Raw genomic sequence first — 19683 nt, forward strand, 5'->3', positions numbered from 1 at the left:
AGCCTCATTTAAGCTTCACATCAACTTTTAAATGACTGGATAGACACACTGTGGATTTTGGCCTCCATCACTTACATTGAAAGCACATTTGAAGGAGATCTTTTAATATCCAGTATGAACAGGAGGGATGATTCACTCTCTTTCACTCACACTCTTTCATATGGACACCTGACTGTTGTTTTGTGACACACTTGAATCATTGTGAACCTGTCCTTAAAGAATTTGCTTTACCCAAAAGTGTAGTGATGCAGTGTGAGCAGCAGGGGCAGTGTTGTCTGACTCTCAGACTACAACATTTAGTGTGATGAAGTTAAATTCCTCAACCGGTGGGTGAATCAACAAATTATTAAGAGAATATATCAAATCAATGGTCATGTGTTAATATGTTAAAATTTAAATTGTCATCTCATCCTTTTTAAGTAAAGGTAACCAAAATGAGACAATGCAACCTAATTTTTGCCTAAAAAGGGTTTAAAAATATTACAAATATAATATTACAAATAAATAAATATATAAATACATAAAGTTATAGTAACTCCATTTAACTAGAACTGATATATTGTGATTGTAGTAATAATGGAAAGGTTATATGCAGCGAGAGACGTTCTCGCAATCTCCTGCGTACTCGCCTCTCGGCTTCCGTAGGCTCGGGCTGTATGCTTTGCTGAGCAGCTGTCTGTCTGCAGCAAAGCGCTTCTCTACAGTCTAACCCACAGTCAGCCTCCACTCTGCTTCAGCCGCTCCTATGACACACACACATACCGAGACTCCGACAGGTAATACACACACACACACACACACACACACACATACATTTCTTAGCATGTAGGCTGCTGTTAGTGTGATCATCTATTATAATGAGCGATGCACACAGGGTAATTTCATATGTTGTACGTCATGACATCTGTCTTCATGTCATGTCATAAACAAATCTTTATTCTGGTCTAATTTCTGAAGTGACTTTTTCTTTTTCTTTTGTCTCAGACTGGCTGTTCAGTGGTGTGTCTTGTATATTTTTAGTTCTAATAACTTTTGTCTTTAAAAAGATGAAATTAAGGTTAAAAAAGTTGATTGGCATAATTGCATAACAGGCCACTTCAAAATAAACTGCATTACTGCGTCGTTCCTGTGATGAACAATAACTGATCTGAGATGACAAGGAATGAGATTTATAGTGACACAAAGTATCAAAGGAAAGTAACATGTTCCACACTGTTATAATATGGAGATGAGAGGATTCCATATGCTTTATATCACAATGGAACAAACTAGTATGAAAATAGTATCTGTAGAGATAGCAGGGTATATGTATTGATGCCAGTGATTTGTTTCTGTACTTCACTTTGACCCTCTCAAAACTCCGATTTAGGCTGATTTCAGTACTGGATCAACAGATAATACAACACATACTGTATATTATTACATATTATGTGTCCTTCCTTAATTTGCTATTTTCTGTTTATGATTGAAACGTAGTGACATGAGAATAACAGACAATAAAACTAACATAGAAGATGTACCATGGAATTTGTATTATAAAAAAGTAACCAACAAAGTAGAAAAGATAGAATGGATTTAAATGGAAAGCATTGCTCAGAGACCTACACAGAGGCTATAATGTAGCAAAAAAAAGATCTGGTAGCATATAAACTGGACAGAAAGACAGTCTAGATATGATGTACAGACAGCCCCATAGATAAACCTGATGTGATGCATTTCCAGCCAACTGTCTAAAAGAAATCACAACAATGATAAAAAAAAATTTAAAAAACCTGTTAGGGTTACTACTCCTCAGTATAATTAGATTTGAAATTGATCTACCTGATAAAATAGCCATTGATATTAAAATGGCACTTCCTGTTAAATAGAACAATAAAGTCCCCCTCCAGTCTGGTAGTGTCCCTGAATATTTTCCATAACGTGTAGGCTTTAACAGGAGCGCAGGTTCTATACTGTAGATTTAGTAGTGCGAGTCAGAAGTGATGGGTTATGAGTTCATGATGTATTTCAATATGATATATATGCAGTTTTTTCCTTACAGGAACAAATGAAAATGTCTTTTTGCAAACACGAGAAGCGGAAGTCTCGGGGCATCTCTGCCCACATGAACATCTACCTGTTTCACAAATCTTCCTACGCTGACGGTGTCCTCATGCACCTCAACGTCCTCCGGCAGCAGAGGCTATTTACTGACGTCCTCCTCCATGCTGGAGATCGCTCCTTTCCCTGCCACCGAGCTGTCCTTGCTGCTTGTAGTCGCTACTTTGAGGCCATGTTCAGTGGAGGCATGAGAGAAAGCCAAGCCAGGGAGGTGGACTTTAAAGATAGTGTCCATCCGGAGGTGCTTGAATTTCTACTGGACTATGCTTACTCATCCCGTGTGATCATCAATGAGGAGAATGCGGAGTCTTTGTTAGAGGTCGGGGACATGTTGGAGTTCCAGGACATTCGCGATGCCTGTGCAGAGTTTTTAGAGAAAAACCTCCATTCTTCTAACTGTCTTAGGATGCTCCTGCTCTCAGATGCTCATCAGTGCACCAGGCTTCACACGCTCTCCTGGAATATGTGCCTCCGAAATTTTCCTGCCATCTGCAAAACGGAGGACTTTTTGCAATTACCAAAAGACATAGCAGTGCAGTTGCTTTCTCATGACGAGCTGGAGACAGAGGATGAAAGGCTGGTGTATGAAGCTGTGCTGAACTGGGTTAACTGTGAGCTGGAGAAGAGGCATTGCTTCCTGCCAGAGCTGCTGGGTGCAGTTCGTCTGGCCCTTCTACCAGCCGCCTTCCTAATGGAGAACGTCTCCATGGAGGAGTTAATCAACACACAGACCAAAAGTAAAGCACTTGTGGATGAAGCTATACGCTGCAAGTTAAAGATCCTCCAGAACGACAGTGTGGTCAACAGCCAGCTGGCTAAACCCAGAAAGACGAGTCACGCCTTGTTTCTTCTAGGTGGCCAGACTTTCATGTGCGACAAACTCTACCTGATAGACCAGAAGGCGAAGGAGATCATCCCCAAAACTGACATCCCAAGTCCAAGGAAAGAGTTCAGTGCCTGTGCCGTTGGATGTAAGGTGTACATAACAGGTGGAAGAGGGTCAGAGAATGGAGTCTCCAAAGATGTCTGGGTCTATGATACCTCTCATGAGAAGTGGTCCAAGGCAGCACCTATGCTCATCGCCAGATTTGGCCACGGCTCATCCGAGCTCAAGCAATGTCTTTATGTTGTAGGTGGACACACAGCTGTCAGTGGCTGCCTCCCTGCCTCCCCCACTGTGTCACTGAAACAAGTTGAAAAGTACGATCCACTCACCAACAAATGGAGCATGGTGTCTCCTTTGAGGGAAGGGGTTAGCAACGCAGCAGTGGTTAGTGTCAAACTCAAACTCTTTGCATTTGGTGGCACCAGTGTCACTCATGATAAACTGCCTGAAGTGCAGTGCTACGACCCTCAGGAGAACCAGTGGACAGTGCCAGCCTCATGTCCACAACCTTGGCGCTACAGTGCTGCTGCTGTTCTCAGTAACCACATTTTTGTCATGGGTGGAGACACAGAGTTTTCTGCATGTACAGCCTATAAATTCAGCACTGATAGCTACCAGTGGACTAAAGTGGGGGATGTGACAGCCAAGCGCATGAGCTGCCAGGCTGTAGCCTCTGGGAACAAACTGTATGTTGTGGGAGGCTACTTTGGCACTCAGAAGTGTAAGACTCTGGACTGCTATGACTCAACATTGGATGCATGGAGCAGCATCACCACTGTGCCTTACTCTCTCATCCCCACAGCCTTCGTCAGCACCTGGAAACATCTTCCTGCCTGAGGATTCACAGTCAGGGTGAGCAGAATAGTGACACTTGCAGGGTGATTCTGGTTTATTACAAGTGGGGTCTTCTTTTCGTAGCTTTGGCCATTATTTCTATCAATACTAATGAAACTGCTCATGTGTCTTGCCCTGTCAGACTTTGTTATAGTGATGTTGGTGTGATCTCAGCAACTACTTTGTTGAGTATGATGTTATTGATAAGTAGAAACAATGGCCAAACTACAAAAATAAGAAAACCCAATTGTAGAGTTATCACTTAAAAATAAATTTGAATGAATGAATTCGAACCATGAACCGTGAATTCAACACGTTATTTGTGTGACTTAATTGGAATGCAACCCTGTAACCTAACCTATGTTCAGTCAGAGGCACTCAAGGAATATATAGGAAATAGTTAACTAATTCCCCTTAATAAATACAGACAAACACATTAAATAATATTTACTGTAGTTCAAGAATATCAGAAATAAAGCATATAAGTAGGAGATGGAGGTAGTCACAATACACAGAGCGTTAAAAGCTTTGTCAAACATTGCAAAAGTCACATAAATAATAACAATGTAGTAATACTGTTACAAGTGCTGAGATAACCTCATAAACAGGTTCAGTATTAAACTAGGCCTATATAAGCACTAACACCTTGAACAGGCAACATACTGCAAAAATAGCACAGAACATCACAATGTTATGAACAGGATAAAAGTGAGAAGTGTCAGGTTATACTGGCTGCACGGTGCTCTGCATGAATATGAATACAAGTAGGCTGGTAGCCACCAAGATGGTGAATGAAACAGCTGATGTCAATCAGACAATGCAGAGCACGACCTCAATGCTCTGCCTAAACTAATAGTACGCTGCATGTAGCATTCACATTGTGCCTCCACCACTTCACTCGAGTAACAGGCTGACATCACTGTAAGTCAGCAAACAGCCTTACCAACCATTTTTTCCATCTATGGTGTCAAATCCAACAAACTTCCTCACATTACTTCTCTGTTGTTTTGGGGCCATATTTATTTGCTTGATTTCTCCATTGCGTTTAAGTCAGGCATGACACAGCCTGTTGCGCTTATACACCCAGAGTTTTGGATTGGAACAGACTGTAACAGATCAAATTTCAGGTAGTTTTGACATTCAAATTTTAAATAAGTGCCAGCCCTGATCCTTTAAAGCTTTGTTAGATATGTTCTCTACATTTCAGTGGTTAATTTGATTCCTTCAAATACTGTGACATTGCATAATTTAACAACCCTCATAATGCACTTGTTCTCAATTAAATTCAAGGTGCAATGTTTTATGCCAACACTTCAAAGTCCAGTTTTTCTTGGACAGAGTTGTCCTCACAGCTGTCCTGTTTAGGACACAGAATTCAGAATTCACTGTTATGTTTCAGTTCAACACCTAATGTGAAAATAATGTTGATATTTTGAGGATGAATGTATGGTTTCTCATAGCTGGGGGTGTTATTTAGGCCAATAGGATTGCTTGTTTCTGGCTGATAAATGTTGCATATTATAAGGAAAGTTCAGGTGTTATCATGATGTAATGGAGGACGACTACTGGTGACTTGACAGACTGCGTTATCAGAGCAAACAGACATGCTGCAGGCCTGGAAGTGGGTGATGTAGAGTATGACAGTGATGAATGCTGGCTGCCTCATGTGCACAGTTCCCAAAGGTAGAAGAAAGAGGAGATTGAAGGTGCCTTCCCTTTTGTCTATTGAAGCAGAGTCCGGAGGTTGTTCTTGAAAGGCCTGGGTGGCCACAGTCCCACAGGGGCTCAGTGGGAGTGTGAGATGAAGTGGTCAGAGCTGTGGAGAGCAGAGCTGAGAAGTGTCTGTGCTTGGACACTGCTGTTCATGTCCAACCAGCTTGAGGATCTCCAGCAGCCTGTTGGTCAACTTGTTAGTCTACACCAGACAACTTGAAATTTTTTACCTGAGAATAAGTTACTGTTTGACAGCATGTTTTTTTAATGACCTTTTTATTTTATAATGCAACATGTACATGGACAATATTGTAGTGCTCTGAAAAACTTGATGCATAAAGTAAAAGTTATTTTAACACATTTTGCACATTGAAACTGAGTCAAAGTAATCATAAAATGCTGCTAAACTGAACCAAAAAAGATCTAAGAAAAACATAAAGTGAATACTGATGTTAATGGCTGACAAGTCTAAATGAAATGAAACATTGAATGAGTATAGAAAATTAAACTAATTTGAAAAAGTGGAACTAAAACAAGCTATCTAATAGTGATTCTCCTACCAGACATTGTTTCATGGTTTACTATGCCTGTGTCACTTCACTGTCTTTTTGGAGAGTGTGGGAAGTCCTGCAGGTATGAGCGGAGTCTCCATAGCAACTCTGTTGGACTCAGGAATGTAGCCCACCTTGGTAGACTCATCAGTCTTTGAATGCCGGCCCACTAAGAGGGTTGATAAAGGGTCTCAAAGGGCCTGAGGGTCCCCATGATCACTTTTATTTCTACTCAACCAACCAAGAGAGCTGTGCAGTCCTTCACACATGTGTCCGTCTTTGAACAAAGCTCAGTCCTCCACTTTCTCCTCTGTGGTTTCTAAGCTCTCTTATAGGCAGCTGCTCTTTATCCCCTGTTATCTGAACCATGCTAGTTCATCCTGCCATAGTAAATTCAGATACTAATAGACTGATTTTACACATAAAGTTGAGTTTATCCGTTAGTAGTAGAAGTTCTACTCAGCCTATGGAAACAGCTATATAGTGTCTTCTGCAGCTCTGGAGAAACTTTTACAAGTCTGAGAAAATAAGCTTGATTTCAATTTCAGCTTCAGATTTTTAACAAAAAGCCTGTGTTACACACAGAGAAAATCCTGTGAATAATGTTTAAAAGGAAGGGTCTAATGAAAGATGCAATCTAGTTGCATTGTCATCACAAGGGGGCCCTGGGTGGCTAGCCAGACTCTTGTCTACTGTAGTTCCCTGGTGGTGGAACGAGTTACCATATTTCATTTGATCCAGAGTCCCTCGCGATCTTTAAGAAAAAGCTAAACCCAGCTCTGTCATGAACACTTCTGCACCTGATGGACTTATAAATTAAAAAACTATTGTCTACTTCTATGCACTCTATGCAATGCCTCTGTGCACTGCCTGTTAGCATCTACATCCTATCGGACCTGAACTTAGCTTTATGACACTTACTCGCATTGTTCTCTAGTAAATAGATCCTTGCTTGTGTTGTATGAAAATGCTAACACTCCAACTCCTCTTCTTTCTCCAAAGGCTGAAACTGTGGAGACATGAGGCTTCTTGAAGAAGACACCAAGCTAACCTATGGACTTCTATCAGACTAAAAGGCCCACACAGTTTACAAGAAGAAGGAATATCTGAGATTTTGACATTGAGACTTTGGGTTTTAAGATACTCATTTTGTGCTTAGTTTTCTTGCCATGGTTGGTATACACAGATACATGTTGTTAATTGTTTGATACATCTATTGAAAAAAACTACAAAATAGTAGTTTATTTAATAATTGACCACTTTATGAAAAATCACTATTTTAAGAATTAATGTTAACTACAACTATGCTGTCAGGTGGTGTTTGTCAGCCAGGAATTATTAAGAGCGAAAACAAAACAAACATTAATTCTAATGTCAGTGTAATGGATCAAATAATAATGATAGTAATCATAATCATCATTTTATTCATAAAGCACCATTCATGCACTGAATGCAGCTCAAAGTGCAAATGAATATAAAGATAATTATGGAGTTCTGAGGCAGCTGAGGCCTGTCAGTGGAGTGTAAAATAATTCACTACAGTAGTCAAGTCCGCTTGAAATGAAGGTGAGAATATTTTTTTCTGCATTATTCCAGGTCAAGAAGGGCTGAACTTTGGCAATCTTTTCTCAAATGGAAGGATGTTGTTTTAGTGATGGTGCTGATGTCTACAGGACAGACATCTTTCTGAATGTCTTTGTGAAGTCATGAAGTAAATGTTTGTTATGTTTTCATCTTCTCTATCGCATTGTAAATGTGGATTTTACTTCACGATAAAGGAACTTTTAACATCACAGAAGCAGAGCAGGCTAGATGGTCTGAGCTTGACAGTCTGGTCAAATATCCCACTCAGGTTACTCATTATGTCAACTACTGAGCAGGAATAATGACATGTCATGTTGTATGCTGTATGTCTGCTGGAAGTCATTATTCTTTACAGTGAGTGTTTTTTTCACAATGTGAAATTTGATGCTATTAAAGAGTTTTTCTCTTGTCCAAAACCTGACATCATCCATTCATCCATTCATTCACTCACTCACTCACTCAAGTCAACTTCTTAATCTACCTCAAACATTTAAGAAATGATTGGTTAGGATCGTTTAAAGGTACAGTTTCTGAATACAGGCTGTGAGCATTTCTCCATGGACTGATGGTTTCACAGTATTTATATATCACCTAGACCTGCTTTATAATCCACTATGTCCCCTTTAAGCAACTTATCTGAGTTTTTTTTTATTTATACTTTAATTTGAAACTACATTTTCATGAAATTTAAACACTCATCCCATGCTTTCCTGTGTTGTTAATATCATTGGCTGTCTGACTAGAGCAACAGGAACAACATGCTCTCATACTTATCAAATGACAAAAACAGCTGTAATCAGCATAAAACTGTGAGTTGAAAGCTTTGATGTTTTGATGTTACAAAATACACAGTCACAGATGGACTGAAGATCCACAGCTATCTGGAACTTTTTACTTAAGGATAGATAGAAGCTACTAAAGACCTACAACCTTCCTAATCCTGCATTATTTGATTTGCCAGTGTCAACCTTTTATAAAATATCATCCTCATGATCAGCATGTCATATGACAGAGGCTCCTCCATGATGCTGGTACAGAGAAAGTAAAACTCAAATTATAAATTTAATTTACAACTGTTAACACACATTCCTCCGTACTGAGTTCATGTTTTCACAACTGTTCTCTTTATTAAAGTGCAGCTCAGCACAACAGTTCATCTCACATCCATAACTCACATCTGTCTCCCCACAAGGAAACTGTCACTCATTACACACTGACCTGTAAAAACACAACAGTTAGCATTACAGTATGCATCACAGTTGTCTTTGAAGTGAATTTATTCCGCATGAACCAAGATTTCATTACAACAAAAATAATGACTCTTTTAGTGTGTGCTACCTGATGTCAGAAATCAATCAGAAATGCTTAAATAAGGCTTCTTTCTTTGTTTGTTTTGCCATTTTTGCATTGAGTAATTCTAAGTGCACAGAATGAAACAGAGTCATTCCAGTAATACAGTACAAAACTTTACATATTCACTATGCATATGTGTGTATCCCATACTATATATGTATAGGACAGCTACCAATATAGAAATAAAATAGTGCTTGTCAATAGTTCTCTGTATTTGGCCACAAGTTCTCATTGATATCACACCTGCAATACACCTGGGAATGAATCTTTTTGCAGAGATGTCCACACATTCAGCGTCCATTAAATCCAAGAGGGACATCTGATCATGTGGCTGATGGTCATAAACTCTCCACCTCCATGAGGAGAAAGAAGAGTTCTTTTGTGGGGTTGAGGAATGGAGAGTGAGGTGGAGGGACGGGCTGTAAACCACTCTGTGCCACATCGTGTCACACAATGACACAATGTCCTGGATTCCGACACAATGAGGCATTTATGCATTATTCTTTTTATTTCTTTTTAGACGTAGATGTAGCAGAATGTAATAAATGTCTCTTTTAAGGTAATGTTGTGTTACTTTAGGTTTTGAATGAATTTTTTTACAGTTTTTACAATAATATGTAAGCATGTGCAAAATGCAGTATACATATAAAGAGGTTTGGTGGTTAAGTTAGAGTAGAAAACAGTTGATGAACTTTGAAGGATGAGGTAATTGAATGCATTTTGTGTCAAAGCAAAGAAAAGTGATCTACTGCTGACTGTGTGAACTCAGTACTGAGAAATGTGTGTTAGCATGAAAAAATATGTTCAATCTATTCAGTTTTGTTTTATTTGTTTTTTCACATACATGTAAGTCATCCTCATGACTGTGTGCATTGTAATGACGGGTCATGTTCTGTTGTAGAAGTTTGTAGACAGAAGAATCCTGCAAAATAGAAATGAGTGAATGTCTGAGAAAGACAGAGAAATTTTGTTTTGTTTTCTACAAATATACAAAATTACAAAACAATCTACACCGGGAGGACCGAGTCCTTATCACAGCTTGAATGGCTCTTGGCAGGTGCAGTAGATCCCTAATCAAGTTTTTTTTTTCTTCCTTCAGTCCATCAAGTGCAGAGGTGTTTGTGAAAGAGCTGGGTCTTTAGTCTTTTCTTAAAGATTGAGAGGGACTCCACCACCAGGGAACTACAGAACTACAGGCCCTGTTGTGGTGGTGGTACCAGGCGCCTTTCATTGGCAGAGCAGAGTTCAGGTAGGTGGGAGCCATTTCAGTTGCTGTTTTGTGAGTGAGTGTCAGGGTTTTGAATTTGATGTGGGAAGCAACTTGGAGCCAGTGGAGGGATATGAACAGTAGTGTGACGTGCTGTTTTGGGCTGTTGAAGACCAGCCGTGCCGCCGCATTCTAGATCTTCTGCAAAAGTTCCTGCAGGGAGGCATGCCAGTAAGGAGTTGCAGGAGTCAATTTGTGATATTACGAGAGGCTGTACCAGGAGTTGTGCTGCAAGCTCAGACAGATAGGGTCTGATCTTCCTGATGTTGTACTGGGCAGATTGACATGACCGAGCGATTGACGGCACATGAACCTTAAAGGTTAGTTGGTCATCAGTCATGACACCCAAATTTCAGGCAGACATGTTAAGCTCCACTGTAGAATAATCTTAACTCAAGGTCCACCAACTAGCATTTTCCAGAGCTTTCAGCCATGCCTCACTGTCTTCATAAGCAAATGCATGGCTCAGGTGTCATTGAGTAACAGGTGGCTGTATTTGGTAACCCCTGGCCGTCAACTGACTCCTGGTCAACACGATGACACCTGATCCATCCATTCACTGATAGAGCAAGATGCAGCTGAAAGCTACAGCAAAAGCTCATAAATGGACCCTTGAGAATCCGTTCTTGCCTTTCTGTTATTACTGTTCCTCAGGTCAAGATGAATTTCCTTGCTCCAAAAAGAATTTAATAGTGAGATGACATTGGTTTAAAGGGAGTTTAAGATCACCAAACAATCCCTTAAAATAAGTTAGCCACAGATTTACTTGATTTGATATTCGACATTTAGTTGATTTATACTGGCATTCTTGCTTGTAAAGGTTTAACAGAGTTTAGCATACTGCTGTTGGCTTAGTGGTTTAGGAGTATAACATATAAATGCAACGTCCCTGGTTTGATTCCAGGAAGAACCTTTGTTGCAGGAGCATCATACAAAAGCACTGTGTGAAATGACTTATGCATGGATGGAATTGGAGGTGAAATATCAATATCACATGTCATAAATGCTTCTTTACTTCTTTCACTAGGCTCTTAAGCTCAAGTAAGGTAAAAAGAGAGAAATTGCTTCATCAGAGTGTGTACTATGAAACAAATCCTTAAACCTAGACGACAGTGGAAACAAGTTATGAACCCAACCCTGACATATCATCACCTTTTAAGTTAATAGGTTAAACGTGTTGCTTATTTCACATCCAGCAGTTACGGAGCAACATTATCATTCATGTGGAGTCGTGTGTCTGTCCACCTGCTGAATGTAAGTCCAATATTCACTCTCTTTTAGCTCTGTTTTTGCTCTCTACCAACTCCTGAGGGAAATATCTGGCTCTTTAGCTGCTAAATGCTCCACTATGTTCACCAGCTAGTTTACAGCTAACTGTGTCTGTTTGCCGTTTGGTGCTGAGCAGGTAGTGTACAGTGGCTTTTTAGAGCTTTTTTTCTGAAACAGCTGCCTGCTGTGACCCAAAACAACGCTATGAGAGCGCTGAGAGTCAACCAAAACAGTAAAGATAAATGTGCTGAAACTCACTATAACGCTCCGTAATGCTGCAGAGTCACTGATTAATTCTCTGTAGGTTCATCACTACGAGCCACCACCAATACATTACACACTGTCATTTGACACATTGTTATTATAAAAATATTGATTGTAGACGCTTTAAGGTGCAACAAACTATGAACTAGACATGCGCCCATTTGTACAAAACCCATGCAGTCTGATTGTGTTGTGTTCCAGATTATCGTGTCATGGCAGGAGAGATGCAGTTTATCATCCAGTCACAGGGCCAGTGGTCAGCCCAGAGGGAACCTCTGCTTCTCTCTGCTGTCACCACATCTTATCAGCCTGTAGCACACCTCGACCTCAAACAGTCACATTGCAAATATTGTCTGTGAATAATATGTCATTCTCTGCCAATAAGACTAGAATACATGAGCCTGAGATTTGAAATAAAATAAGTCTTGTTTTTTCATTTCAATGCCAAGTGAGGATTCAAAGACCCATTCTGATTTAGAAAAATGTAGTATACTTTATAGTTTCTGTGAATATATATGATAGTTATATAGTTTCTGACAGGAATATTGTATTTTGAGATAATAATGTATAAATAATAGTACTACTGTAAACACACAGAGATTTGTCCAACCTAATGTGCAGTCTGTGAGCAGGAAAATGTGGGAGCAGTTTCTGTGTGAACGTGTTTCTTAACACCATCTGACCACAGAATTCCTCTCTCCTCTCCCTCTTCTCCCACGGCCACTCAGCAGCTTAGTGCTTTGTGATCTCTCAGTTGTGTAAAGTGCTGCAGTGACCGTGCCCCCCTGATTCCCACACAGCACCAAAGGTCAGCACCTTCCTATTCCAGAGAGTGCTAGAGGTCCTTGGGGATTCTGATCCCTGAGTGGGGGTCACACTGACCCACACTCATACTAAAAGGTTTGAAAAGGAGACTAGTACCTCCATGGGAGTCCCCTCTCCAGATGCCCCACACCCCGCCTGTAAGCCCACAGTGCTTTCGGCTTGCAAGTTGTAGGTTAAAATAACACATTTACCCATGAAAGTCATGGATTTAACTCCATGATACACCAGCGCAAAGCTGAACAGTTTCATAATAGTCTTATAACACTGTGTCCAAATTCCAAGCTACATACTAATACAATTTAAAGTATGTACTAATAACATGACTGTTTTGGTATTCAGTATATAAGTTGATGTACAGTATATTACTATTTTGTACATGAGATAATATCAAATAAACATATCAAAAAAACATAACAAATGATGGAAATTCAAAATGTTCATAAATAGGAAGTACAAGTGTTTTCCAAAGGGTTTTCACAGCTCTCACAGCACTGCTGTCTAGTTATTTCACTGTTTTCCAGCTGCTCTTCCTTTTCTGTTTTGTGTTGCCATGTGGGACTACAATGTCCAACACCACCACACTCAAAAAGTCAACAATTCAAGTTTTGGATTTTGTCAAGTGGATATCTGCCACATTTACAATTGTGTTTCTTCGGACAGTGTTTCCCTGTTGAGCTGCGGTGGAAGTATAGTAACAAAAAGAGGAACTTTGGCACTAAAAAGACTGTAACGTTGAAAGATATCTGCTTAATTTTAACTTTCTTTTAACTTTTAAATACATTTTTGCACAGAAGGAGGACTGTGGATTTTGTCTCCCATCACTTACATTGTAAGTGCATTATCAGGAATCTTCTACTCAAATAACTGTGAACCCGTCCTTTAACTGTGAATAAACTATGTATAAGAATGCAAACACTGGGACTCAAGTGTCACAGTGCTGCCTCTTGTACACCTATCATACACCTCAACCTCCTCCTTACAACATACATGTGGTACATAAATGCAGCACTTTCTTGACTGGAGAAAACGTCGCCACTGATCATAATCCAGGCAGCAAGTATGTTTCCTACAAAATCTATTTGGCAAAACAAATGAAAGTTAATGTCTGGAAGACAGAGATAGACCTGAATACACACACTGTGAAGTTGGGGTTAGACTGGGTCACTATTATGTGTAGTTTTCTGTAGCTATGTTACTACTAAATGTGTGTTTTATTGTATCTTGTTGTACTCACTTTAACTTCTTTTTACCTCACTGTTTTAATTTCCTATTTTCACAAAAGCCCTTCTAGGGACAGGTGTTGCAAATTAGCATCTGCTATAAACACTATGATACTTGCATGGGATGGCTGTTCTCAGTTTGTCTATGTACACTGTATGTGTCCCTATCACATAAACCATGCATAAATAAATAATAATTAGTCCCTAAAATGTAAATGAATCAGTCAGTCTTTCGCAGTTGTGAAAATTGTGCAATGAGACACATTAAAAACACCAACACTGCATCAAATTTAAAGGTCTTTATGATATGGATGCACTGGCATGAAATAGCCTATCCATCATTACATGCAGTCATGTCATCAGTAGCTTTGAGTTCAAGGCCAGCGATGATACAGTCCATTCTTCACTGTCAGTGGTATTGAATTGTGACCACATGCAGAGAAACAGTAGATTTCACAAACAAACCTGTCGTCTCCTTCAGACTAGTGTAAAAACAGGAGTAAAAGACACTCACGTACCAGCCACACACTGCAGCATCGGCAGCAGGAATTCAAGGCAAATCCCAACTGTAAAAGACTCCAAACCAGGATTAATCAATGGATTACAGAATCACTGTTAGTGATAATATGTGCCCTACATGTGTACTCTATGTACTCTACATACATTCTCAAAGTAACTGATAAAGCCATGGTACCAGTGGTGGATTTACAAATACAATTTTGAAGTTGTTGTGCTTGTTTATTTCCATTTTTACTTTTACTTTACTACATTTATCTGATATCAGTTGTAGTTACTACTTTACAATTAAAGATTTTACATAGAAATCATAAGAACAGTTTATGAAATGTGATCATTTGACTGCCCAACACTACATGAATCAGTTCAAATGAGTTCCATCTCAACCAGCTACAACATTTAAGTGCCATCTATAGTAAAGACTACGATAATATAACACTGATAATGGCCATAATGAGATAATGAGTACTTTTGATTTTGATACTTTAAGTACATTCTGTTGTATTTATTTCTGTACTCTCACATCAGTATAATTCTGAATATTTGTAATGGAGTATTATTATAGTGTGATATTACAACTTTCGCTTAAATGATCTCAATACTTCAAACACCACTGCATGGTAATGTGACATTCCTATTCTAATATTCAGATGGTTATTACATTATTAAGCACAAGTCATAAATGAGACTGGAGGAGAATCAGCAGCTGTCTGCAGCCTATCCTTCAGCCTGAGGAATGCATTCCTTTGTGCAGCCTTCACAGCAGATAACGCCAGCAGCACATTCTCCGGGTGACACCATGGGAAAACACTGCAGGGACACTGAAGGCTATCCTGGCTTGGACCAAGGCTGAGGCCAGCAGGGGCCACTGACATCTTCGGGTCCTATTGTCTTGTAATTCAGGAAGGCAGGGCAAGTGACCCCTGTGGAGATGTTGCCTGCAGCCACAGAGAAACCAACCTCAGTCTGCCTTTATAATGGACAGGACAATTAGCTCAGCTGCCCCCTCACCCCCACCCCACCCCGTACCTCTGCTCGGGAATAAGTTGTAGAGATGGTGTTCATCAGCGTAGTGTGAGAGTAGCTGCATGGCACATTAACTGACACAGGAGCATGTACAGCAGAAACAGAAATGGTTAGGGGTGTACCCGAATACAAACACATTATTCGGCAAAGCACAAATAGTGGGTTTTATACGAATATTTGTTTCATACAAATATACAAAGATTGAACTGGACACTTTCAGCTGCAGTTTGAATACAACATACATTACTTCAGATTATGACAGTTTTACATACTCAGCAGTTACTGTCAAACTAAGTGCAACTGGAAACTAATGATTGTAAAGGTGAGGTTTTATTGCTCGCATGTCAACTTCATTGTCAGTGAGAGACAGCAACTGTGAAGTCCTTAACAAAACATCTTCTGTGTCGGAAATGTGAAAATAGCTGATCTGTCCTCTTTGTGTGTGTGTGTGCTTCTGTACAGTGGCCATTCATGCCACCTTCTCAGGAACTAACTTTTACCACCAGCCTCACAGCAATACCATTTTTTCATGAATACAGAAATTCAACTATGTAATCCTTCAATTGAAGATAGAAAAACATGGAAATTTGAGAATGTTTTATGTTTTATGATAATAATACTGAATGGAGATAGTGATTATTTTCTTCAAATGAAATCTTGAGGGATAAATACTTTGAAAATGTACACAGATAATTACTTGGCCTTTTTTTGGCTGGACTGCAACAGCGGGGCCAACCCTATAAACATGCATGTCCAGGACTGACTGACTGACGAAGTGAGGAAGTTACACCATTGGTCGGCTGAAGCTTGGGACAGCCTAGTATCCCAGAATACATTTCACACCGACCAGCAGCAATGGCGGAAATATTAAAGTGATGATCAAATGATCAGATCTGTGATCTGTGATCTAACAGATGAAATCTGTTATAATACATTCATGGTCCGAACTAGCAAGTACACAAGTCCGAACCTGGCATACATGGTACTGTGAAAGGCCCTTTAATCAGCTTCAGTCACAGCCCAGTGCACTTCCTGGAGGTTTGGTTGCCACATGTCGTTTTAAATTAAAAGCCCTCTAGTGTTTCATACATGGTCCAGACATGTACCAGGTTTAACCTAGTCTAATTTCATTATTAATACTAGTGCTTTTCCTACATGTGAATATGTCCTGTGTAGAGATGAGCTCAATAGATGAATCAACCTCATCAACAACCTTTAAACTGGGTGATATGAATATGAAATGCAGCCTATCATATATAGTTATTCAGAAACTGATCTCAGAAATCTGACAATCTTTCCTGAACAGCTAACATGTTTTCTCATTTTAAAGGGTCAAATAGAGATCAGCGTTGTCATGGTCAGGTGCTGTTATTCTGTCTCAACTAAATGCATCAAATTGCATTGATGCTTGATGAAATGTGCTATATGTGTGCTTTATGTCTTTAAGACCTCAGACTTAAATGCATCTTGCAGCCATCTAAAGAAGGCCCTTCAGGACTGCTACACTGAGTCTAGCACTGCTGTGTCTTCTGCTTGTAGGTGGGATAATGTCCTGTCCACACACTGTGAGGACCTCCTTTTATTTCATAGATTTAGTAATTTCACAATCTGGTCTAAGATATGATCATCACTGTATTCACTGTATTTCTACTGTTTGTTAATAATTTCATTACTTTTTCATGTCAGTGGTTGTTTTTTCTAATCCAGTTGATTAGACTTTCTCTGAAATGCACCAAAGCTATAAAGTCATATTCACTAACCTGTCATGTAACTTGAGTCTGTCTTTACTAACATAAGATGGTGCCATCTTGTGTTAGTATTAGAAATCGCACCGTGGCAGACAGCAAGGCATGCCAGTGCTCTGCTCTTCCTCCTGCTCATCTACATCTGATCCACTGACACTAAGATGAAGGAGCTTAAAGCAACAGACACTCATTTATCAACAAACTTAAAACTTATGTCATCAGAATCATCTGATAGATGCTATAATTACATAACAATCAAGATATAATGAGATTTAAAATGTGAGCATTCTCCTACTTTTGCAGCATATTAGCATGACTACTATATGTTTATAAAACATATTTGTTACATGTCTCTACAACACATTGTTCAGTTTGATAATTAGAAACGTCACAGAGAGAATATCATTTTTATCCATTTTTTTAAGAATTTTTTTTTAGACAGAATAAAATTTGACTGAAAGAGCTGCAGACAGTTCTTGTCCATAAAACTTCCTCTTTGTATACCTGCTTGTTGACAGAATCAGGTGCTGCAGACCACTTACCACAATCTGACAGAAGAATGAATAAAATACGAAGCCCTGAGTGAAGACAATAACCAGCAACAAATAAGATATGACACCCCTGAGCAAACATTACAACCAGCTGCAGTGTCGTAAAGGTGAGTGGAGCAGGTGGAAATGCAGATGCAGATGACGGCAGGCAGGCAGGCTCAGATGCAGAAATTTTTAATGAAATACTTCAAAAGTCACAAAAGACTCAGAGACACAAGAACCAGGAACACTGACTATGACCACAGGAACAAACACAGAATGATGCAGAATAAACTCAGTACGAAAGCAGACGACTTGACAAAGACCAAACTGAAAACTGGACTATAAATACACAGGGTGGGATTGCAAACTAGACACAGGTGAAACACATGAGGCAATCAAACACAGGAAGTATAGGTGACACAAGGAGAAAATATTTCAAAATAAAACAGGAACTAAAGTAAACAGACAACAGGTGACACAACACACGGGCAGAGTGGGGGCAGATAAACTGGGGGAGACACTGGGAGCAGGACTGGGCTAACCAGGGTGATGCAGGGCAGGTGAGAGGAGGTGCACATAAACACAGAAGGAACACACAAGGGAAACAGAAAATCAAAACCAGGCAACATAAATGCATAAACATTGAAAACTCAAGAGAACAAGATACACAAAGAGTCCAAAAATAACAGACAAAGTCCAGGCAGGACGTGACATGCAGACTGAAAAATGAAAAAGCTTTAGAAATTGTGAATACTGCAAATCCAATCTATCTGACTTTTAAGGATATTAAACATAAAACATTTTGTTTGACAGGAAGGGAAGTGGTGTCCTGATGGATGGACAGCTGTTACTATAAATTTACTCTGAAAAACAAGCTGTCATCAACAGCACAGGGAAGCAGGTGTGTGTGCATGTAAATCTAAGAGCAGGTGTGTGTTTGTAAGTGTGCGCTGTGTTATGTATGATGTTTTTTTTTATCAGGAATTGTCAGTGAGCTGAATGGCGCTGGACATTGCTAGACTGGTCTGTCTGCAGTGACAGAGAAATGGATGAAGACATGGTAATAGGTTGATGGATCACTCATGAGACATAAGACAATACTGTTTTTGACTAAGCTTAATACTTTTGCATTGTTTTTTAGATTTGCTTGATTATTTCAAAATGAAAATAAGCCCTGTGATATTTGTCCTGCAGGTTCTGGGCATGAGGCTGGCCACAAAACACATTTTTCCATCACTATGACATGTTCTGTGATCAACAAGGAAAATGGACAAACAGCAGCTATGAACTATCAAAGAAGTGGATTTGTGAAAAAAAACATTTTCTTCCCTCCTTGCTGACAGAAACCTGTATTGCAACTGCTTGATGAATGTGACCAAATATACCTTAGTATGAGCTATATCACATGCAAAGGTGGGAAGTAATGCAATTCACCCAGATGCTGTAGTGAAGGGCTTTTCTTCAAGGTACAGAGAGTACTGTACTTTTTATTCAACCAGTGGATCCAGTTACTATTTACATGATTGAGTTTCTGTATTCAGCATGTTAACCTTGCCCCATAATCAGATTGAACTGTCATTTCTTTTTCACTTCATTACTATTATTTGAATAGCAGAAAAATTCGGCCAACCTCGACATATTACTGTTGTCCAGTAAAAATCTTACATAAAATGTGAACTTTTTTTTTTTAGTAACAGTCTTAGTTTGATTACAGTGATAGAATAGAGGTTTTGTGAGAGAACTCAATACATAGAGCAGCATGTACTCCTTATACTGATCTGAAAGCATCAAAATGAACAGTGGAGACACAAAATGAAGTAATAATTGGTAGTAATGTCCTCTGAAGATATGAGAAGCATCCTCATTGATGCTGGCAGAATGCATTTAACTCCATGGCCTTTCCCAAACTAATCCCTACAATCAACATGTGCTGTAAGACAGATGCCGTGTTCTTCTCTTGTTGATTAGTGTATGGAAACTGGTTTAAGACAAATTCC

The 19683-nt window shown here is 39.4% G+C and overlaps 1 protein-coding gene and 1 long non-coding RNA gene across 2 annotated transcripts; one reads left to right on the forward strand and one right to left on the reverse strand.

Annotated features, from left to right (window-relative positions):
- The first annotated feature begins 642 nt into the window (after window positions 1–642).
- On the forward strand, window positions 643–8074 carry LOC137171949 (ectoderm-neural cortex protein 1-like). The gene is made up of 3 exons (XM_067576163.1): window positions 643–776; window positions 2042–3838; window positions 7087–8074. The coding sequence occupies exon 2, from the start codon at window positions 2048–2050 to the stop codon at window positions 3821–3823; it is 1776 nt and encodes a 591-aa protein (XP_067432264.1). The 5' UTR covers window positions 643–776; window positions 2042–2047; the 3' UTR covers window positions 3824–3838; window positions 7087–8074.
- A 6807-nt stretch (window positions 8075–14881) lies between these two features.
- LOC137171954 (uncharacterized) lies at window positions 14882–17790 on the reverse strand. Its single transcript, XR_010924849.1, has 3 exons — window positions 17696–17790; window positions 15412–15482; window positions 14882–15320 (listed from the first exon to the last, which is right to left on the reverse strand). It is a non-coding gene; the product is annotated as an uncharacterized lncRNA (long non-coding RNA).
- Between the last annotated feature and the right edge of the window lie 1893 nt (window positions 17791–19683).

The sequence above is a fragment of the Thunnus thynnus genome, chromosome 2, assembly GCF_963924715.1.
Source record: "Thunnus thynnus chromosome 2, fThuThy2.1, whole genome shotgun sequence".
Lineage (NCBI taxonomy): Eukaryota > Metazoa > Chordata > Actinopteri > Scombriformes > Scombridae > Thunnus > Thunnus thynnus.